The sequence below is a fragment of the Abrus precatorius genome, unplaced genomic scaffold (assembly GCF_003935025.1).
Source record: "Abrus precatorius isolate BTA unplaced genomic scaffold, Abrus_2018 Scaffold11, whole genome shotgun sequence".
In the NCBI taxonomy this organism is placed as follows: domain Eukaryota; kingdom Viridiplantae; phylum Streptophyta; class Magnoliopsida; order Fabales; family Fabaceae; genus Abrus; species Abrus precatorius.
The window spans coordinates 14,048,833-14,072,717 of NW_020874303.1; the positions used below are offsets into that span (position 1 = coordinate 14,048,833).

At 36.3% G+C, this 23,885-nt stretch overlaps 1 protein-coding gene across 1 annotated transcript; it reads right to left on the reverse strand.

Moving 5' to 3' along the window:
• Nucleotides 1-16,913: 16,913 nt before the first annotated feature.
• On the reverse strand, nt 16,914-23,617 carry LOC113854067 (ERI1 exoribonuclease 3-like). The gene is made up of 5 exons (XM_027484901.1): nt 23,405-23,617; nt 23,235-23,305; nt 19,720-20,318; nt 17,987-18,162; nt 16,914-17,889 (listed from the first exon to the last, which is right to left on the reverse strand). Exons 2-5 carry the CDS (start codon nt 23,254-23,256, stop codon nt 17,436-17,438), a joined length of 1,251 nt encoding a protein of 416 aa, XP_027340702.1. The 5' UTR covers nt 23,257-23,305; nt 23,405-23,617; the 3' UTR covers nt 16,914-17,435.
• Between the last annotated feature and the right edge of the window lie 268 nt (nt 23,618-23,885).

The window sequence follows — 23,885 nt, forward strand, 5'->3', positions numbered from 1 at the left end:
CACCTGAGCGAGATATGCAGACAATGATTTTGTAACATTTTTCCGATATGCTCGCTTGAGCAAGCTCCATCTCGCCTAAGCGAGATAGCATCCAAAGAGTATGCTAGTTTTCCTATGAGTCCTCGCCATAAGCGACTCAGCTCACCTAGGTGAGATAATAGCTCGCCTGGGCGAGGTGTTGGTTGGGCTAATTCTATCCTATCTCGCTTGAGCGAGATTGCTCTAAAATAAGATATTTCTAGGCACTCAGTCTCGCTTGAGTGAGATTTCTCTCGCTTAAGTGAGATTCCCTGCACTAACCTCTTCTAATACACTTCATATTACACTCCTAAAACATCATAATACTATTTTAAACAAAACATAATTTTCTAAATAATGAAAATGAAGATGTTACAATTCTCTCACTATTTTAGGAATTTTGCCCCCGAAATTCATTGATTCAGAAAGAGATTGGAGTAAGCTTCCTTCATTTTGTTCTCAGGTTCCCAAGTGGCATCTCCTTCATCATTTGTAATCTATATCACTTTTACCAGATATATTTCTTTGCCCCTTAATTGCTTGACTCGACGATCGACAATCTTCATCGGAAATACATCATAAGAGAGATTTTCTCGAACTTGGACAGGATCAAGTTTGATCACATGGGATGGATCTGGGATGTATTTTCTAAGTTGAGATAAATGAAACACAGGATGTAGATTTGATTAGATTTGGAGGCAGTGCAATTTGATATGCTACAAGACCAATTCTACTTACGATTAAAAAATAGTTCAATAAACTTGAAAGATAATTTTCAGGATTTTAATGCCCTACCAACTCTCGTAATGGGTGAAACTCTCAAGAACACATGATCTCCCACTTGAAATTCTAAAGGTTTTCCCTGGTTATCATAGTAACTCTTATGTCTATCTTGAGAAACCTTGATTTTCTCCTTAATCATCTTTATCTGATCGTTCTGCCTTTGAACTAAGTAGGGTGCATATAGAACCTGTAACACCTTAAATTTAATTTCAATAAATAAGGAATTTTGCAAATTTTTAAAATAATAAAATTTTCATTTTCAATCCAAGTTTCATCAAACATTTCAAATAAAGAAAGGGGTTACAAATTACGTCAAACAGTTGCTATAGGACTTATTCAAATACAACAGTTTTCAAAATAATATCGTAAGTCTTATAGCAGTTCCATCCACCCTTTCACTGAGTCTGGTACTAATCGTCTTGGTTACCTGAAAAATGAATGTAAGGGTGAGTACTCTACACTACCAAGACACAATCAAACATAGATTCTCACTTCCAATACATTAAACAATTACAATCACAGGAAGCATTTCACATCTATAAGTACAATTCATAAATCCATGCATATGCATGCCAGCCATACTCACTATGGCACTATGATCACAGATTTATACCATGAATGGTCGTCGGTTACCCCCGCCTCACGGATACCACGTGGGCAGTCACGGGTCGCTCAGCAAAAATAGTGGTCAGAGGTCTAGTCAGGAAGAGAGTGTGTGGCCCGTGGTGCACCCGTTCCACAATCGGTGTCACCACCACTCTCTCCTCCCCAAGGTATTTCTACCGCCCTCATCTTCCGCACCCTCAGTGTATCGCTGAACCATTCACAATACATTACAACGGCACTACATGCCCCATTCACATACATTTCATTCATACACGCAATATTCATGCTTGCACACGGCACACAGAACAGAGCCTATATTCAATTCACAGTACTCAGCACATAGCCCACATTTCATCCACAATATACGGTACATAGCCTTCATTTATTCACAATAACATTAATTTACCAATCAATGGCGTTCTATCACATACAATCACCCCTACGGGACCTAACTATTCCAGCACACATCACATTGCATACAAATTTTCATCAAACACACAATTCCTATTCTCTATCTCAGCCATATTGCATTAGTCAACAAAACACACAAGAATTACAACACATTTGAGATAGGTAGAGTCCCCCTTACCTCGGATCGAAGTCTCACACACTAAATCCACCAAGAAGTGCTCCCCCTCACGGATTTCGTCCTAAACACATGGAGAAACTCCATGAGAACCCAGGGAAACCACAAAAATAGAGAAAGGGGATGAAAAACTGGAATCCTAACCATTAAAACTCACCTCCAAGCGTCTCCTACACGGATTTAACCTTCAATCAAGCTCCCAAACGGCTTTGGAGGCAATGTAATCGGTAGAAAAGGGTTTGGGAATGAGAGGATCAAAGGGAGAGAGAGAAATAACACTCCCTCAACCCTAACCCCCTTTAAATCCTTTTCTGGTCGCGACACTCTCGTTACAGCAAGACTGCACCCAGAAATGCACCCCAAACTATCGCTACAGCGAGACGTCTCTCGCTACAAGGAGAAGGTGACAGTTTTGGTCCTTCCTCCCGGGGCCCTCTTGCTGCACGAGAACAGCCCAGTATTACGCCCTAACCAGTCATGCATACATAAATATATATATACACACATCCACAACATACATATATGTACATATATTCATACTCATTACAAGCAAAATGCCATCATCACGCATTCAATGCAAATTTACAACATTCATTTACACTTACACACACACACACACACACACACACACACACATATATATATATATGCATTTAGATTTATATAAATAACAATGATTAATATTCCAAAATTTGGGGCGTTACAGAACCGTTTCTACAGACTCGTACCAATATAACGGCGTTTTGCATTTCCTTCCATACATGCCTCATACGATAAATTCCTAATGCTAGCATGATAGCTATTGTTATAGATAAATTCCACCAAGGGTAGACACTCCTCTCAAGTTCCTTGTTACTCTATCACGCAAACTGGTAACAAATCTTCGAGGGTTTGAATGGTTCGCTTTGTTTGTCCATTGATCTGAGGATAATATCCTGAACTAAGTTTCAACTTAGTTCCTAACGATTTTCGCAAACTCTTCCAAAATTTGGAGGTGAATCTTGGATCTCGATCAGACATGATGCTTAAAGGCACTCTATGTAGCCTAACTATCTCCTTGATTGGTGTGTAAAAACCGATCACTAGGCAAGTGCACCCATTGTCAGAGTAATATTGTGAAAATTGGAGTAACAAGTGTCGTATCCACAGGGACTATTACTAAGAATTGCTTCATTGATTATCTAATTATTAATGAATATTGGCAAGAAATTATGTGGATAAATTTGCTGAACTAAGAAAATAACAATTTAAAAAAAACAGATCTCTATAATAATAAAGCCTAGAAAAATATGACTAAATGTATTCAAGAGAAATAAGTGAGTATCTAGGTTGCAAATCCTCCTAAATATCCAAATAACTGAAATTCTCCTTCAACTACTTAGTTCTAGTCCCTTATTGGTGCAGAAATTCCTAAAATAAACCAATACCTTTCCAAGAATAATGGTTCCTAACCTTCGGTTGATTAATCGGAATCTCTTCCTTAATTAGTTCCCCTAGGTTGCATTAAGTTCATTATGAATTTCATAACTAGGGTTATTCCTAATACAAAAAACTCATGTCTTTCTATCTCTATAAATACATTCAAGTCCTTTTAATTGAGCAACGATAAATTTATGCAGGATTTTTACTCAAAATCAAACAAGAAAATAAGATATGAGACAATTAATACTATTCAATTAAACTCAAGAGAAGAGAACATGAAATAGCATTAAGAAGAATTCCAGAAGGTTTGGTCAATTAGGATTCATTACGTCTAGATACTCGAAGGAAAATTAGAACCTAAACATCCCAAAACTACAATTACAAAAGAGAGAGATTAAAGAGCTTGGTTCCATTCTCCAGCCGTCACTAACTCTGTCTTTCCCAAAAATAACGTCCCCAGGTTTCTGTGCCAACTTTCCTTTTATATAAGTGGTCTCAGGGTTCATCTTTTCGCAGAAATTTAAATTCTAACGCGCGTTAAAAGTACACAGCCATGTACTTTGACCGTGTACATCTCTAGTCTCTAACAATTGCCCTTCACAACTTCCTTGAAAAGTACACGCCCCTGTACATGGCCATGTACTTTGGCCGTGTACATCTCTAGTTTTGATGATGCACTTCAATTGACGCGACCAGTTAGATACATGCTCATATACACGAGCGTGTACTTGCCCATGTATATCTCTGGCTTGATTATGTGCTTGAATTATGCAACCAGTGAGATACACGCCTATGTACACTAGCGTGTACTTGCTCGTGTATATCTCTGGTTATGATTTTTGCTTCAATTCTCACTATCCTTTAAAGCTTTTACTTCTTGATCCTTTTCTTTCCTGAAATATGAACAAAATGGACTTAATAATGAATTCTCTCAATGAATAACTCAAAAATCTCAATTATCATTCATGAATTATATTATAAGACTAAGTGTGGAATGAATTTATCATCGATATACAGCTCTACTAGCCTTTCCATCTTGTATTTCATGTTGACTGGAAGAAAATGTGCAATCTTGGTCAATCAATCTAAGATCACCCATATTGCATCATGGTTCTGCTTAGTCTTTGGCAAGTTGGACATAAAATCCATGGAGATGTCATCCCACTTCCACTCAGGAATTTCCAGTGGTTGTAACTCCCCTGGCATATGTTAATGCTCCATCTTTGATTTCTGACAAGTTAAGCATTTTCCCACATACTCTGCTACCTCCTTTTTCATCTCGTACTACTAAAAGTTCTTTCGTAAATCTTTGTACATCTTTGTCGCTCCCGGATGGAAACTTAGCTTACTCTTATGAGCCTATTGTAAAATCATTTGCTTCAGTTCTTCATTTTAGAGAATACATACTCTATCTTTGAATCTTATCAACCAATTTGAATATGATGAAATTCTAAATCCTTGCCATCATCTTTTTTTCGAATTATTTCTTGCAAATACTGATCTTTTTGTTGCATAGATTGAACTTGAGGTAAGAAATCATTACTGATCTTCAAAGTTTCAAGATATAGACTATTAGGTCGTAGCTTTACTGCTAAGTTCATATCTCTGAATTCTTCAACCAGCTTCCATTCCTCCACCATCATTGCCGAGATATGCAAGGACTTCCTACTTAACGCATCCACAACCACATTTGCTTTTCCCGGATGATAGAATAGCATAAAATCGTAGTCTTTCAAAAAGTTCATCCATCTCCATTGTCTCATATTCATCTCTTTCTAGTCAAATAGATACTTTAAACTTTTGTGGTCGCTAAAGACTTTGAATCTTGCTCCAAAGAGATAATGTCTCCAGATCTTCAATGCAAATACCACTGCTGCCAGCTCTAAATCATGCGTAGGATAATTGACCTTGTGAGGTCGTGAGACGTCCCCATTATTATTAACAATTTCATCCCAATTATTATGTTACTATGTTCAACTTAAAGACTCTAATAAATTTAACATGTTCAATAAACATAAATGAAGACATATAACCCACACATAAGGCACATTTACATATATATAGAGTTGTTGTTCAACAGTAGATAATTTAATACAGACCTCCTACCTTTCCTAGGTTATTCATGTATTTTACAAACTAAAGGAAAATGAAGGTCAGGCGAAAAGATCCTAAGCACTCATAATTTACATATACCCCATTATCGACTTTTTTTTTTTTCTTTATGAGCAGATCTCTCTTCTAGTCATCTAATCCATCTGGAGGAGGATCAGAATGAAGGCCCAGGTAAGCTGCTACACAATACATGGGGTAAGGAATCTCAACTCTAACAAGACTTTGCATAATTATGGGAGCAATATAGGGGTTGTTAATAGTAGTAATAGTTAGTATCATATAACCCGTAAAGATAATAGTTTGATTAGCATTATTATGGCTCCACGTTCCTGACCCCATACTAAAAAATCATGTTCTGCTCAGGAATAGGAATACTCCCAACACTCATTCTGCATTCATAACATTGTTAATAGACACGAACAAAGAAAAGGTGAGTAAATTATTCATAAATTATTTCATAAGGCAATACTAATTGTTGAATAAAAATAACCACTACATAACTTATGAATAAGCATCTTATAGTACTTTATTCGTATTATTTCTTTCCTCCATGGAGTAATTAAATTGTTCATTGAATTTCCTGGATTGAAGATTGGGAGTTTTGTGCCTGCAATCCAGATAGTGTACAACATCCCAAATAGGGAACCGAGCAACCATGCTCAAATTCTATTATGGTCACTCATAGCGGCTCACACTCTAACCAATCTTGGTATGCTCTGGTGCCTGTCAGGATAGTTTAGCATATTTCCTACTACCTGCGACACAAATTAGCTAGGTTTGGTCTCTTGCTAGGACTTGGGTACCTTACCATCCCCTATGGTAAAACCAACACTATTTGCCCATCGCCTGTACCTGGCGTTTTCAACCACTGTCCCTATGAACTGTTTCATAATCACAAAATGAATTCTAGCCATTAATCTGCCCATTGGATACACACTTTCCTAATCATTCATCCCTTAAAACAAGAGAATCATTCATTTTATGGACATGGCTATTTTCGGATTTTTTTTTTCCAGATTTCATGCATCAATTTGTAAAATTCATAACTAATTCAATACAAATCCAAAAATTATGAAATCACTTAGGTTTTCTTTCTTTAAGTGTCTAATTTTCAAAAGAAATATGAACATAAATAATTTTTATACATAAAGTAACATTTAACTTGGTTTCTTTCTACTGCTCACATGATTCCACTTTTAGAATCCAGTAAATTGTAAAATTTGTAGTAAATTCAATTCTCTTCCAAAACACATGAGACTAATGAGATTATTCTTAGTATTATGTCTGTTTCTAAGTAAAAATACTTTCACATTCAAAATGTTTACATACATTAATTCGTGCTTTAATTTTATCAGTACATGTCACAGCTTAGCATAATTCTGCAACTGCATATATAAAAAATCATAAGTTATTCAATTAACCACCAAAATTCATAAAATTAGTGGCATTCTTTCACTTTGCTTATATAGTTTCACATAAAAATACAAGTAGAAATTCATCACTTTCATATCTTATGAATAGTCCTAATTATTCTCTGTTGCTCACATTAACTCACTTCTTAGAATAAGTTAAATATAAAAATCATAAATATTTTATTTTAAATCCAAATTTAATCAAACCAGCGAGGATATTTTTCTTATAGTATCTATTTTCATGTAAAAATATGAATAAAATAACTCCATATATATCATTAAAAACAAAATCAAGTTTCTCAACAATATGCACAAACCATTAGTTTCATATAATAGAAACTTTAGAAAATCATAAGTATTTTATTTTAACTCCAATTTAAGTAAACACAGTGATTATGGTTTCCTCATGAAATATAGTTTTGTACAAAGATATAAATAAAATCACATCATGCATGAATTTTAAGAATAAAGGAACTTAAAGTGAGTTGTTCTCAGGAATCATTTTCACACATCATAATATTCAAAAATTCATATCTATTTTGTTTCAATTCCAAATAAAGTGAAACTAGTGAGAATAGTTTCATTAATAAGTCTATTTTTATACAAAAATAAAGATAAAATAACTCCACACATAGATATTAAAACGAAATTGAATTAAGTCATACTGCCCCCAGAATACTATTTTCATGTATCAGAATTTTAGAAAAATCATAACTAATACAATTTTAATCCAAATAAAATAAAACAAGTGGTAAAAGTTTAAAAATTTAATTATCTACATGAATAAAATACTAACAAAAATTTTTGCAAAGTTTTTCTCATATGTTACATTATTTGCAGTTTAGTCCTTTTACTTTATGTTAATTGCAATTAGGTCCTTTTTCCAAAACTTTAAGAAGTCAGGTTGTCCAGCATGTTTTTCCCTTTCCTCTAAGTCATTGTCTAGGTCTCAATATGGTCAAAAACATTCCTTTGATCCTACTACTCATGTGATTAATTAATTTAAACTTCTTGAAGTTCATTTATGGTCCAATCATAGTATTTTCTCATCTAAAGGTCCAATGCTTCAAATTTAATTTCATATCTTGGTCAATATTTGTATGATTCTTATACTTCAGAGGTTCCAAAAACTGTCCAAGAGTCCAAAGCTTATTTCTTAGTAATTTTTCTATTTTTAAATCATTTTCCTTTTTCCCTTTCATTCAAAATCTTTAAAGATACATTTAAAATATTATTTCAAGTCAAGATAAATCCAAAATATCAAGAATACTATGATAATACAAGCTAATATCTTAGGAAAATTTTCGTGATTTTTAAAAATTTGAAAAAAATAAAAATCAACACAAAAGCAGTTATAACTATTTCAGAACCGTAAATCTTCTTAAAAATTTACAAAAAATCATTTTTATGTTCTACCAAAGTCTAATCATGAAATTTTCACTAAGTTTATAGTATTTATGCCATATAAAACTTATACAAAAAACTTAGAACTCAGATCATGCATCAAAAGAATATTTACAGAAATAGTAAACAATTTTTAATAGAAAATTCCTTATTATAAACGGAAAACTTTAACAAAACCCTCAATCAATTTCAAGGCATGGATTCACATATAATCGACCTAATATCATAACAATAACACATAACAAGCAAAGTTATCAATAAAATTTCCTCAAAATACCCACTTACAGTTGGTTAAGATTTTCTGCAGAATTTTCTATTTTCGCCAAGAGGAGAGGCAGTACAAGTACAACTCAGAGACCGGAATCAAGAGGAAGTACGGGGCCGAGTACGGGGCAGAAGCCGAGCATTCTGGGTAGAGTCATTGCTTTGAGTGGGGCAGAGGCTTCACAATCTGAGGAGCTGATCCGAGGTAAATGTATAATTAAAGGCAGACTACTTGATGTGTTGTTTCACTCGGGTGCTACGCACTCCTTTGTATCTGTGGACTATGTGAAGAATCTGAATTTGTATGTGACTGAATTGTCATGTAATGTTGTGGTGACTACCCCTATGGGTAAGCCGGTTGTGACGTCATGGGTGTGTTTGGAGTGCGCAATGATGGTACATGGTAGGGAGTTTGAGGTGAACTTGATTTGCTTACCTCTTTCTCAACTGGATGTAATTCTGGGAATGGATTGGCTTGCTGCCAACCATGTGCTGCTAGATTGTAGGGAGAAGACCTTGATCTTCGGTGTGACAATGGCAAAGGTTCCAAGGCTTATAAGCCAGGGAGCGTGGGAGGACATGGTAAACACCAAGGCTTTCATGGTTATGTTCTCAATGGAAACTGAAAGCGTAGCAGAGCCAGAGTATATTCCGGTGGTAAAGGATTTCTTGGAGGTGTTTCCTGAATATGTTTCCAAGCTGCCACCTGAGAGGGAGATAGAGTTTGCGATCGACCTCATTTCGGGAGCAAGCCCAATTTCTATGGCACCTTATAGGATGTCACCGGTGGAATTGGCAGTGGTCAAGAAGCAAGTAGAGGATCTACTACAGAAACAGTCTGTAAGACCGAGTGTGTCACTGTGGGGAGCACCAGTGCTCTTGGTTAAGAAGAAGGATGGAAGCATGATGATGTGTGTGGATTACCGGCAATTGAATAAGGTAACGGTAAAAAACAAGTATATGCTTCCAAGGATCGACGATTTGATGGATCAGCTGAGGGGAGCAGCAGTGTTTTCAAAGATTGATTTGAGATCGGGATACCATCAAATCCGAGTGAAGCATGCAGATGTACCTAAGATGGCGTTTAGGACGCGGTATGGTCATTACGAGTATTTAGTGATGCCGTTTGGAGTAACCAACGCGCCTGCGGTGTTCATGGACTAATAGGATCTTCCACAAGTTTTTGGATAAGTTTGTGGTGGTGTTCATTGACGACATCCTCATTTATTCAAAGACTCAAGAAGAGCACGCTGAGCACTTAAAGATTGTCTTACAAATTCTAAGGGAGAGACAGTTGTATGCAAAATTCTCCAAGTGTGAATTCTGGTTGTCGGAAATTCAGTTTCTGGGGCATGTGGTATCGAAGGAAGGAATCACGGTAGACCCTGCAAAAGTGAAAGTAGTGGCTGAGTGGCCGAGGGCGATGAATGTAACAGAGGTGTGCAGTTTTCTCGGATTGGCGGGCTATTACAGGAAGTTCATCGAGGGGTTTTCCAAAATAGCGTTGCCCTTAACAAATCTGACCCGCAAGGGAAAGGAGTTCAAGTGGACCAAGGGCTGCGAAGCTAGTTTCTAGGAGCTGAAGATAAGGCTGACTTCGGCGCCGGTGTTAGCGCTGCCTAACCCGGAGCGGGAGTTTGATGTATATTGTGATGCATCTGGGTAAGGACTTGGTTGTGTTTTAATGCAAGACAGGCGAGTAGTCGCCTATGTCTCGAGGCAATTGTGCCCGCATGAAGTCAACTATCCGACACACAATCTGGAGTTAGTCGTGGTGGTTTTTGCTCTTAAGGTATGGAGACACTACCTGTATGAAGCGAGGTTTGAGGTGTTCAGTGACCACAAAAGCTTGAAGTATCTATTTGATCAAAAAGAGTTTAATATGCGGCAGAGGAGATGGATGGAATTCCTCAAGGACTACAACTTCACATTGTCTTACCACCCTAGCAAGACAACTGTGGTAGTCGATGCGTTGAGCCGAAAATCATTACACGTGGCAGCAATGATGGTGAAAGAAATGGAGTTAATTGAGGAATTATGGGACATGAATTTGGCTATGGAGGTGAGGCTGGGGAGTTTATATCTCGGAACGACGACAATTTACAACGACTTTTTGATGTACGTCGGAGATGCTCAGCAGGGAGATGCCTTCCTGCAAGACATGATGAAACAGAAGGATGAGGGAAAGGACTTGGATTTCCACCGTGATGAGAACGGGGTGGTTAAGTTCTGGAACCGAGTGTGCATTCCTCAAGTGGATGAGCTGAGACAGATGGTGCTTGAGGAAGCGCATAAGAGCAGGATGAGTTTTCACCCCAGTGCAACTAAAATGTATCAGAATCTTTTGAAGAGTTTTTGTTGGAATGGAATGAAGAGGGACGTGGCTGAATATGTGACTAGATGCCTAACTTGCCAAAAGGCGAAGGTAAAACACCAGCCTCCACTTGGGTTGTTATAGCCGCTGGAGATCCCTGAGTAGAAATGGGATAGTATTTCAATGGACTTTGTTTCTGGGCTGCCTAAGACCAGGAACAACCATAACGCCATCTGGGTGATAGTGGACCGGTTAACTAAGGCTACACACTTTCTTCCAATCAACATGAAGTATAAGTTGGAAAGACTTGCGGAGTTATATGTGCGGGAGATAGTCAGGCTGCATGGAGTGCCGACTAGTGTGGCGTCAGATAGAGATCTGAGGTTTACCTCGAAGTTTTGGGGGAGCCTGCAACGGGCATTGGGGACTAAGTTGAGATTGAGCTCGACTTATCACCCACAGACTGATGGTCAGACTAAGCGGACCATCCAATCCCTAGAGGACTTGCTGAGAGCTTGTGTGCTCGAGCAGCAAGGAACTTGAGAAGAGTGCTTGCCGCTAGTGGAATTCACGTATAATAACAGTTACCATGCTAGTATTGGAATGGCGTCGTTTGAGGCCTTGTATGGGCGGAGGTGCAGAACTCGTTGTGTTGGTATGAAACCGGAGATGCGACTCTGTGTGCACCAAACATGATCCAAAGGCAGAATGAGCAGATCAAAATGATCAAAGATAAAATGAAGGTTGCGCAAGACAAGCAAAAGAGCTATTATGATAGAAGGCGGAAGCCGTTGGAGTTTCAGGTGGGTGACCACGTATTCCTGAAGGTCTCACCTATAACCGGAGTGGGGAGAGCTCTGAAGTCTTAGAAACTATCTCCTAAGTTCATTGGACTGTTCGAAGTGCTGAGTAGAATTGGTCCGACTGCATACCAGATTGCGTTGCCTCTGAACCTCTCAAATCTACATCCGGTGTTCCATGTGTTGCAGCTTAGGCGATATGTGCCGGATCCTTCCTATGTTATTGATCTTGACCCGGTTCAAGTAAGAGAAGACTTGTCGTATGATGTATACCCGGTGAGGATTGCGGATCACCGTGTTAAGCAGCTAAGGGGCAAGGACATCTCATTGGTGAAGGTAATATGGAGTTCAAGTGATGAAGGAGATGTCACATGGGAAACTGAAAGTAAAATGAGAGAATTGTACCTGGGGTTATTTTTCTAGTTTGTGAGTGTTTGGTTGAATTTCGGGGAGGAAATTCCTTAAAGGAGAAGAGAGTTGTAACGCCCTGAATTTTTGTAATATTAATTATTATATTTATATAAATCTAAATGCATATATGTGTGTGTTTTGACTTACTTGATAATGATGTTTATGTGTATTAAGTATATGGATGTGCGTATGCATGACTAGATAGGGCTAAAATGGGTTAAGTGTCTAAGTGCAGGGAGTAATTCTGGGTTGTTCTTGCAGCAGCAAGAAAATTCTCGCTATAGCGAGAGGGCCCTGAAAAGAAGGACCAAAATTGTCGCCTTCTCGCTGTAGCGACAGAGCGACAGTTTGGGGTGCATTTCTGGGTGCAATCTCACTGTAACGAGATTCTGCAGAAACCAAGGTCCAGTTTCGTCTGATTTTTTGCTGCAGCGAGGTAATATCTCGCTGTAGCGAGAGTGTTGCGACCAGGAAAAGAATTTAAAGGGAGTTAGGATTTGGGAAGGGTTATTTCTCCCACTCCCTTCGAATTCCCTTCGATCCTCTCATTCTCAAACCCTTTTCTACCGATTATAATGCCTCCAAAGCCGTTTGGAAGCTTGATTGAAGGTTGAATCCATGTGAGGAACGCTTGGAGGTGAGTTTTAATGGTTAGGATTCTGTTTCTCATCCTCTTTTCTCTGTTTCTGGGTTTCCTTAGGTTCTCATAGAGTTCTTCCATGTGTTTTAGGCTGCAATCTGTGTAGGGAGCACGTCCATGGTCGAATCTGAGTGTGGGTCTACAATTTAAGGTAAGGGGGGACTCTATCCTACTCTTTTGTGCATGAATTGTTGATATTCTGCTGAATATTGTGTTGTGGCTAAGTTAGTGGGTAGGAAATTGCTGAGAAATGTAATGTGGGCCATGTGTCATGATATGTAAATATTATGTGTGTTGATCTGAAATTGATGGATTTAGATTATGTAAATGTTGTGTGATAGAATGAGTAGAGGCACTTATGCCGTATATTTGAATGAATATTGTGAAAATGTAGGCCCAAGGGCCGTGTAATATGAATGATAATTGTAGGTTGCTTGTCATGTGCTATGAATTGAATATAGGTTGTGTGCTGTGTGCAAGCATGAATATTGCGTTCGTGAATGAAATGTATGTGAATGGAGCGTGTAACGCCGTTGTAATGTGTTGTGAATGGTTCAGCGATACACTGGAGGTGTGGAAGACGAGAACGGTAGAAATACCTTGGGGAGGAGAGAGTGGTGGTGACACCGACTGTGGAACAGGTGCACCACGGGCCACACACTCTCTTCCTGACTAGACCTCTGACCATTATTTTTGCTGAGCGACCCGTGACTGCCCACGTCGTATCCGTGAGGCGGGGGTAACCGGTGACCATTCATGGTGTAAATCTGTGATCACAGTGCCACAGTGAGCGTGGCTGACGTGTGTATGCACGAGTTTATGAATTGTACTTATGAATGTAAAGTGTTGTCGATGCCGTGAGTGCATCGGTGTTAAATTGACATGAGTTGTGTGATAATGCTGCATGTGATTGTATTTGCTTAATGTATTAGTAATGTACTGGAGGTGAGACTCTATGCTGACTATGTGTTTTTGGGTAGTGTAGAATACTCACCCTTACATTCATTTTCAGGTAATCAAGACGATCAACACCGGACTTAGTGAAGGGGTGGATGGAACTGCTATAGAACTTAGGATCTTATTTTAAAAAAGTGTTGTATTTGAATAAGTTCTGTAGCACTTCTCTATTTGAAATAGTTGATGAAACTTGAATTAAAAATGAAAATTTTATTATTTCAAAAATTTACGAAATTTTTTATTTATTGAAATTAAATTTAAGGTGTTACACAAAATACTCCAGCAAGCAGGACTCTCTCTGATAGAAGATATGTAGTAGAGATATTGTTCAACTCTAACAAAAAGGATTAAGGTTTTAATTTATTAATTTATTATTTTAAAACTTAATTGATTTAATATATTATTATATTATAATTTTTATATAAAATTATTTAATATGTTATTATAAATTTTATGAATCTTAAATAGGTTATTCTAATAGACCTAATAGGCTTTTTTTTAAACTCAAGTCTGACCTATTTAATTAATTAAGCTTTTAAAAAGTTTAAATTAAACTTATTAATTAAATAGCTTAGATTGAGTTAAGTGTACGGAGGGCAAATGTACCCATCGAGAAGTAATAAAGGAAAAATGTACCCATTAATTTTCAATTACTAAGAATTTTCTAATTCAATTGTTTAAGTCTCAAAAATACGAGATTGATTAAAAATAAGAATTTATAAAATCAATTATAAAACTAAGAGCAAGGAATATATTGCATGCCTTTGTTAAACTTATCGGAGAGGAACCTAGGGCATATGGGTTTTCTCATTTAATCCTTTATGTTATTTTTCTATTTAACTCTAAATTCAATTTCCTTGTGATTACCAATCATTCATACGAATACTATTAATATCCAATGGTCATGCAATATTAATATTCTTTTCTCTAAATTGACATCCTCAATGGTTATGCAAGACATTAATTTAAGAAAGCTTTAGGAGCCTACGAATTTGTTAATTTAATAACGATTAGAAGAGAAAGATTGGTTTGGTTTACCTAATCCTTTGTCTTGTTTTACCCTATAGATCTATTAATTAATTGAGGTACAGTCGCCTGACGATATAATTAATTAGGATTAAGAAAGAAGCGCAATAGGATAAAATCAAATCACAAAGTGAAAATCAAATTTAGATTCAAACATCAGAATCCCATAAATTCATGAATGATAGTTCTCATAGCCCTAGCTATGGACTTAGTTACTCATGTTAAAGAAAAGAACTAAAACAATCATAAACAAAGCCATAAAGAAAAGAAATAGCAAACTAGAGTATGATGAGTTCTCAGTCTTCAAGTACGGTCGCTTGAAGCTCCAAATCTCGCCAAGCATGTGCCAAAAATCTCGTGCAAGAGAGATGAGATGAGATTTATTCTAGAGCCAAAGCCAAGATGTCAAAAACTGGTCTAAAACGGTGTCTGAGATATTCCCTTTTATAAGATTTGAAAACCCTACAAACTCTTCATAATTGAGCTTCCCGCAGATGAGCACGGCCGTGCAAGGCCTTAAGCACGGTCATGCATGGGCTCAAAGCACCTCCGTGCTTGTTGAAAGGGTCTGAGCGTGCTGGTTGTTGTGAAACTCTAATCTTCTATCAATTTGGGCCCAAAATGCATCTAAAATCCACTTGCGGCCTCTTTATACCAAACTGCACAATTAATATATAAATTAATGTAAAATCAAAATAAAATAAAGATCAAATATAAATATATGGGCTGTAAAAGAAGGCCTAAATACAGACTTATCATTAAGCCATAGGCCCTGTCAAAGGACTTGTCCTATTTTCATCCCTAATTTTAAGTTATAGTACTTTTTCTTTCTTTTCTTATGCCTTGCCAAATAAGTGTCCATTTCTTTCTTTAAAAATATAAATACATTATATTAGTGAATTATTTATTAGCAACATCTTTAATGATAAATATTGTTATCAATATTTTACTTTTAGTTACCAAATTAATGTCATCTTGAAGACCAAAATTGACAAATGAAAAACTTATATATGACATTAATCATTATTAACTAATTTAGACTTAATTATACTTTTTACCTCTTTATTATATTTAATATACCATCTTAGTTTTTCTATATTTTTACTCAAATTTAATCCTTGATGGTTTTAATTATCACAATCAAATTCTTCAATAAATTTTCTTCTTTCTAAATCTCCAAAATTCTTTCTTTTTGAAACTTCTATCAATTAAATATTTTTAAATCCACTTTTATTAAAAATCCATTAATCATATCATATTTTTTCCAAAAATAGATAATCCCAAATTTTTTCCATCGTTAAAATTTTCATCTTATAAAATATTTCAAATTTTATTAAATTTATCTTCTAAATTGTTCAAGTTATTTTTTTATTTCAAATATCCTAAACTATATTTGAATAAAAAATATTGAAAATGATCAGAGAAATTAAAAATATTGGAGGATAAAACTTATGCAAGAAAAAATATAAGAAACTAAAATCATAAATTGATCAAAATAGAAATAATTCAAAAGACAGGATTCTTAAAAAGAAAAGGAAAATACTAACACGAGTCTTAAGATAAATAACTAATAATACTAAAATTTAATGAAAAAGAGAAACATATATTGTATATTTATAACTTTAATGTAATAAATGTGAGATAAATAACTAATAATAGTAAAATTTAATGAAAAAGAGAAACATGTATGGTATATTTTATAACTTTAATGCAATAAATGTCCACTTTTTTTTTTCATAAAATGTCACATTTATTGCAAAATCATTAGGCGGAGTTCACTTTTCATGAAGACTCTGAACATTCTTTGAAATTAGAGTTACTTTTAAGTTATATTTTTCATTACAAGTTAGTGCTTAGCACGTAAAATAGGTGACTTATGGTAAATATAAAAAGTAACACGTTACAATACCCCAGCTTCCGTATCTTCAACCACTTACAATCAAGTTACTGAGTTTGAATAGATGACAGGAGAATGTCAAAAGAAGAGAATACGATATGTTTTTTATATTTAGTTGAATCAAAAAATAAAGAGAAAGATGTGAAAAAAGGGCTTTTAAATACAGAAGTATTTCCTCACGTTCTCTTTTCAATTCAAAATTTCACTTTTTTTTTTCTCATTTTCTTTGCTCAGAGACAAATAGAAAGTTTAGGTTCTCACCCCAAAATTAGTCTTTCCTATAATGAAACTCACATTAGCTTGTGAGTTATGACCGTTCAGCAGTAAATATCAAAGTTAAATTATCGTCCACAGAAAAATGCAGGGAAGTAACCACAAGCATATATAGCCATTGCCATTAGAGCAAGGAAACAAACAGCCCTATCTCACGGTTTATTTAGCATATTTTAGGATGCCTGAGCAAGTATATCATCGTCCTAACTACTCATTCCTTACATTCCCAAATGATTCTCCAGTCAAGTAGTCAGCTTTACAAGCTGAAGCCCCTTCTCATTTAGAAGACTACTTTGATGTTTAGCATACACAACAAATAATTGACTGAGCCAACTATTTTCGTCCACGCTAACCAGGCAGCCAGGCATGCATACTTCAACTTGGAGACAACACCCCTACTTTTAAAACCCACTTCCACTTTCTCTTTTCCATATATTTTTTAGTTCATTTTTTACATAGAACAGATAAGAAAGCTTGATCTGATCATATTTAAACACAAAGTGCTTTCAGTTAGGCAGGAGCCCATTCAAAGTATGGGCAACGGGCACCTCTAGTTGCAGTCCAATTTCCACATCCAAAGAAGAGGCTCCCTTGCTTTGGCCCTGGCTTCCTAACCATGCCCCTACTGCTTTTCACTCCACAGTAACAACAAGGGTTATAGTGAAACATGGGAGTATTCATATCCTTCGCTTTGTGTGGGGAATGAGGGAAAACACCCATTTGCTCAGGTGACTGTTTCCACATCAAGGATTGATCAGCAGTCTGCCACATGATAGAGCTTGTAATGGAAAATTTAAAACCCCTGTGCATAAGCAGTGCCAGCAGGCGAGCAGTATTTTTGGCATCATCCAGGCCACAATGAGCACGGCCCTGCCACTCCAAACCTGCCATCTCAACAGCCTCCTTTAGATTACACCTTGCAGTGCCAAAAACCTCACAGAAAGGAATCTTTAAGTTGATCCAGCTAACAGAAGTTAAGCAGCAGATAAACAAGAGTCAGTTGAAAATGAATCCTGAAAAACTCAGAAGACAGCAATTACTTCTAACGATGCAGCATTTACCGGTTAAAATAAGGAGGCTTTCGTATTTTCTTGAATCGGCACTCAGATTCCAGCATCACCCGACAGTCCCAGTTAGACCATGTAACCACAGCAAAGTTGGTGTTCTTTATCCCCTTATTCTCAAGCCATTTATCATGCCTCAAGAGAGCCTCACTTAAGGTAACACCCCTGTCCACCTGAACCATACAGTAGTAGGGAAATCAATTAACTACCTTAAGTCCTCAGTCAAGAATGAAAAGGTGAATATAATTGATGAGTAGAAAGTGAATTTCTATAGGTCATGGAAAACTAGTAGTCATATGTAACAACTAGGATCGACAATAGTATGATCCTTCTACAATTGAATAATAATCTCCAAGCAGAATCCGAAAGGTTTCCCCAGGGCTGCTCAGCAATAGTCCTAGTCGTGGCTTTTAAATAACTCCCATCTCAGAAGTCAAGCATTTTAGATGTCAAACATTTTATATTTCGTATTTATGTAATTTCTAGCACAGACAACCAAAAAGGGTGAGAAACTAAGAGGACACCCAGAAAGTAATATTCTTAATGATGTGAAGGAAAAGTTTACATATCATCGTGACTGAAACCCTGTACAGCACTTAACATTCTTTTTACTGTCAGTTCAAAGTAATAAAGTGTAGCTATATGCTTTTCTAAAAACACCAAATGCTATCCATACATAACATCATGCTGCAGAGCAACGTGAATTTAGGATTTGGCTCAGAGATTCACTTTAGAGGAAAAAGTGAGGAGTTATAGCCATAATTAGAAAATCAACAGTTGAGCTGTGATGAAATGTTTGCACATATATAACAAACTATGCAGGCGTTTAAATCCATTGTTAAATGACTATTAGACTATAAACCCCTCATTTTTCTCTCTTAAGTGAATCCCTCGCTTCTGAGGAGAATACCCTTGAGTTTAAAAGGAACCCTTTTAATATTTGGCATTCCACAGATACCCAAGCCCAAACCAATTATATTATTAAATATAAACAAACACACAAATGGTGGAGGATAAAGATACAGAAATGCAGAATTGTGAGAAGCAACCACAGATACATACCCCAATTAAACCCATTGACAACATTATGATCAGTTCACAATCAACAGATAGTAAATTACTTAACAGTTCAACCAACATTCCTTTCCCTTTCCATTTCTAGAATAACCAACTGAACAAATTAGCAAATTTACAAATAACTTCCTAAGGATCAAATCCAGTTCTTCAATTTTTTGTTATCTAGTTTGAATTTAATCATTAAATTTTCTAGCTATTCCATTGATGCCAATAAAAAATTGGTTGGATGTTAGATTTCTAAACATATTGCATAACAAAATTGCAACAGAATAGGGTCAAATTGAAGTATTATACATGAAATAACTCAAACTAAATTGTAATTGCATGGTACATCAGACTTCAGGTCCATAGTTTAAACCATAAAAAATAGCCCAACATAGGGTGAGTTTACCAGAACGGTCTTTTCTCCATGAAAATCTTCCCCCCTCCCTCCCAAAAAGAGAAAAGAAAAGAAAAGGAAACAAAAGCTACAAGTCAACAAGATGGGTATGAGATGCCACAAAATATTGTTTTACTTGCACTAAGGGAGTTACTGTTTACAAATATTACAGAAAACAGGATACTTGGAATATGCATGGCAATGTCATTGTTAGTTCAATACCAACTTAGGTAACATTTCCACGTTGTAAGTGCAAACTTTTTCCCTAACACACCTGAATTTGCTGGATACCAGTCAGATCCTTGCAGAAATCACTCAGAAGCTGATGGCAAGTAGGCCTCACATATGTCTGAAAACATGCTTCCAGCTGACCAGTCACACTACTCACTATGACAGATGGAAACTCAATTATTTCTTGAGGATGGGGATTTCTATCCTTGTCACAGGTAGCCTCAAAGTCTATGACCACAAAATACTGAAATTCTTGGTATTGGAAATCATGAGAGTAACCTTCAGCAAACATATCCATTTGAACATACTGAAGCTGGTTCTCAACAGGATAAGGGTAAAAATGGTTCTCAAAAGCATTCACTTGGCTTTGATGCATCTTGTGAGAGTTATACCGGCAGGCTGCCCAGGTTCTGTAATCATGATGATAATTAGGTTTGCCATGAAATGCATTGGAAGGCTCAAGAAACTCACTGCCTAAAAGGCAGTCAGTTTCAGCAATATCCCCAGCTGAATAAGTACCAGGCTCATTTTTCAGTTCTGTAGTCAGGACATCCATAGAACTCCCATTATAATGCAAGTTGCAAGGGAATCCCTTGCCATGAAGGCACTTTAGAGATGCCTCACAGTTTATTTGCATTTTTTCTGCACATATAAAAGCAGGAAACAATATGACATGAATGAAATGTGCTATAGCATAATATTTGGAAAAATATTACATATACATGATCAGAAGTACACTACAAAACAGCATGCAAAAGCATATTTTACACACAATTCACATTTCCATGAAGATTTGGTTCACTGCTTGCAGAACTGGAAATATGTTTCAGCTTATCATGAGATGATAACTGACAAATCATGTAGGTTTCAAATCATAAAATTGCAGAATCAAAAATCCAAAGAAACCTCCTAACATGAAAAGGTTTTGCTAGCCTACAACATACATTTAAAGATTGCTACCCAAGAGTCCCAAGACACAATGCAACTGAAAAAAAAAGATAATTTACTAATGAGAGTTGACTCAATTGGCTGAAGGGATTCAGATAAGCTTGGAGCACTTGCCACTCAAAGTGCACAGGTTTGTATCCCATGAAAACCAGTAGCCTCACTTAGTGGTAATCCATCCTTAGGGAGATTCCCCACCCCGAATGGCATGAGGAAAAGTCCTCGAGGTAGATTTCTGCTGGCCCCAGGCTGAAAGAGAACTATTTCACCAGGCTTTTCCCGCAAAAGACCATAGTGATGATTGGGAGGGGAGGCTACAAGTTTGAGTCATGGCAAGTACTCCTGTTACATAATAAGTTTGACCTAAATTTAATCGATATCAATCATCTTTCTGAGGCATGACTTAATTCACTTTTGGAGCATAGAATAACTACTGTGGTAAGGGAACTCAATAAACTACATTATCAAAGCAAGTAACTTAGATATATATTTTAATTTCTAGTGATTTCATTTGAGCTAAAATCAATTTATTTTGCTTTTCCATCACAAGATCATTGACATTGCCTGTCAAGACTGTTAAGAATGCAATCTAACTCATATGACTGCATAAACTTATGCTTGCTCTAACGTCAAACACACACCAATTTGGTAAGGTGAGAACACATTAGGATTGTTGAGCAAACATGTGTAATTGGAGAAAATGAGTGATTTATTCAATCTAGGTGAGCCACCATTTATACAGCAATGCAAGTCATATTTTAAACAAAAATCCTAGCCCACCCAAACCATAAGCACCCCATGTGACCTCATCTAAAACATCCCATTCAATCACATTCTCTCACCCCAAACCCTAGCGCAACAGTTGGTGCTTAGTGTGTCTCTAATTTGTGGTAGTTTGACCCCCGCTTGGGTTCAACAGTGCCAGAGTGGCCAACAACTGAGTGGCTGAAGTGTTGAACCACTCTCTCGTTCAATCTGTTTCTGCTTTAGTGCTTGCTAGGATGGATATGTAGTGGTGCTCTGTTCCAGTGATTTGGTTCTGTGTCGGCTTGATTTATTTGTGCTTTGGTTTTGCTGGCATGAAAATGTCATCTGGCACTGCTGGTGGTAGTTTGAAAATGTCATTAGTTATGATTATACGGTTATTTTTGTTATTTCATATCCATATGCTTAATATGATTTAACATTTTAGATAGGATCTTAAGACCAATTCTGTAATAACATGTTTTACCTGTCTTCCCACCTTCTGATCCTAGCCCAGGTAGGATCTCAAGTTCAGTAACTGGATGTGCATGCTCTTGTTTTGCCTTAAATTAAGAGTTGTTATAAACAATGAAAGAGTTTGACACTGAATTGTGTGCTATTTGTCAATATAATTTCTGTTATTTTACATTATTACTACAAAGAAACACCAATAAGCCAAGGCTTAAAGCCCAATCAAACTCAAAAAGGAGTTTTTATTTGATTTCTACCATTTGTGACAAGAACAGTTTGGATTGAGGTTGAGCCTCTCAAATGACCCGATTGGATCATGAAAACCCTCCATTTAAACAAATACAAAACATCTAAATGTGCTGCACTTTTACATGAAAAACAATTCACTCAGTTAATTTTGTAAATTTGTATGTACTTGCACTGTGTTAACTCCTACCAGCAAAATATTGTACCACATGATCTGCAGATGTTAGGATACATGTCTGGAAAGTAAGCGTTAACACTTAACAGTGACAGGAAAGCTATAATGACCAAGAAACCACAAAACAGAAAATAAGGTGTTCAATTTTGCGTGTTAAAGTAAAACTCAGGTGAAGTCCTGATCTGAAGTTTGAATTGTTTGACGTTGTTTAAGATAGTTATGATAATTTACAGGCAATGAGATAGGGATACAAAAGTGATAGTCAAGTTCAGGAATTGGCAAAGAAATGACTCCTCCCTACCTAATGGAACAATACAGTTTAACACTAAAATGGCAGTGCCATTCAGTCGCAACTAACTAATCGACTAAACACTGTGAATCAAAGCATGCACTCAACAATGTTGTAACCCATCTTAATCTCAAGAACCCGGATAACAAGATCAGTTCTCAATGAACCTGCTGCAATTCTAAACCTACCAACAGTCCAAGGCAGAGAAATGGAAAGTCTGAACACCAATATTACTAAAAATGCTCATATAATCAATAATGCAACACCCCCCAGAGGCTACATTTATTTATAGTCCTAGCCTCCTACGGCTGTGGGAAAGAGGGGGGGTATAAATATAAAACCAATTTCAAAAAATAACACCAATTACCCTAAATATTTAACTGCATGAATTACGCTAACACCAATTATACATCGCATCTCATGAAGTTCACTATCTACACACCCCCACTATTCCTACATTTGATTAAGAGACATCTATTGACACCAAGCATGCAACTTGGGAACCATGGAGTCCCAAACTGCACTTCAACAACTCAATAAAATCAGAATGGAACCAAATGCAAAATGAGATGAAGAATTCGCACGCAACGAAAACGATTTGCCGTTGATTGGAAGGAAAACGACAATTAAAAAGAAAAAGAAGAAGAAAAGAAACAGATCAAAGGATTAGAGTGAGAGTGACAAAAACCTCGATTTTCAAGGGCCATCATGATCTTCTTCAATATAGTTGAGATCCACCAGCGAGTACATGAGATCCTCCTGCACCAAAAAATAAGATAATTAAATAAAATGAATTATAGTTCCATGTAGGAACCACAGAAAGGGTGCAGAGAGAGAGAGAGAGAGAGAGAAGAGAACCTGGTGTGAATGAAATAGAAGAGGGAGTGAAAGAGGAAATAGAAGAGAGAGAAAGGGAGAAGGATATATACGAAAGGGAAGAAGTGTATACAGTTGTTTCATTGAAAGAAGGAAATGGTTCAGGGGTTCATTGGGCCCCACGTAAAGTTAAGCAAATTAACAAATATCAAAGCTTCAAATTACACCTTTTTTTTTTTTTCGTTTTTTTTACTTCATCAAGAATTCTCCTTTTTCTGTTTTTTATGTATCAAGTATTGTGATCTTAATCCTTCGGAAGCGTTTCATTGGAGGATATTTTCTTAAGATTCTAAAAAATCTCAAGATAAGGATGTTTGATTTTTATATTTAATACAGTTTTTTAAAAGAAAATACTTCATAAAGTAATATTAAAATTTTATTATTTTTTATTTGTACAAAAATACCCAGATAAAAATTTAACCATTAAATTAAGATTATTTGATAAACTTCCTAATTTATCTTC

Bases quoted from the DNA above. Each gene is read 5' to 3' on its own strand.
- LOC113854067 (XM_027484901.1), bottom strand. From the start codon at position 23,256: ATGATGGCCCTTGAAAATCGAG. The intron at 20,319-23,234 runs GTTTTTGTCACT...TTATATGTGCAG, and splicing joins GATGGCCCTTGAAAATCGAG to AAAAAATGCAAATAAACTGT. The intron at 18,163-19,719 runs GTGTGTTAGGGA...TGTATGGTTCAG, and splicing joins CTGGTATCCAGCAAATTCAG to GTGGACAGGGGTGTTACCTT.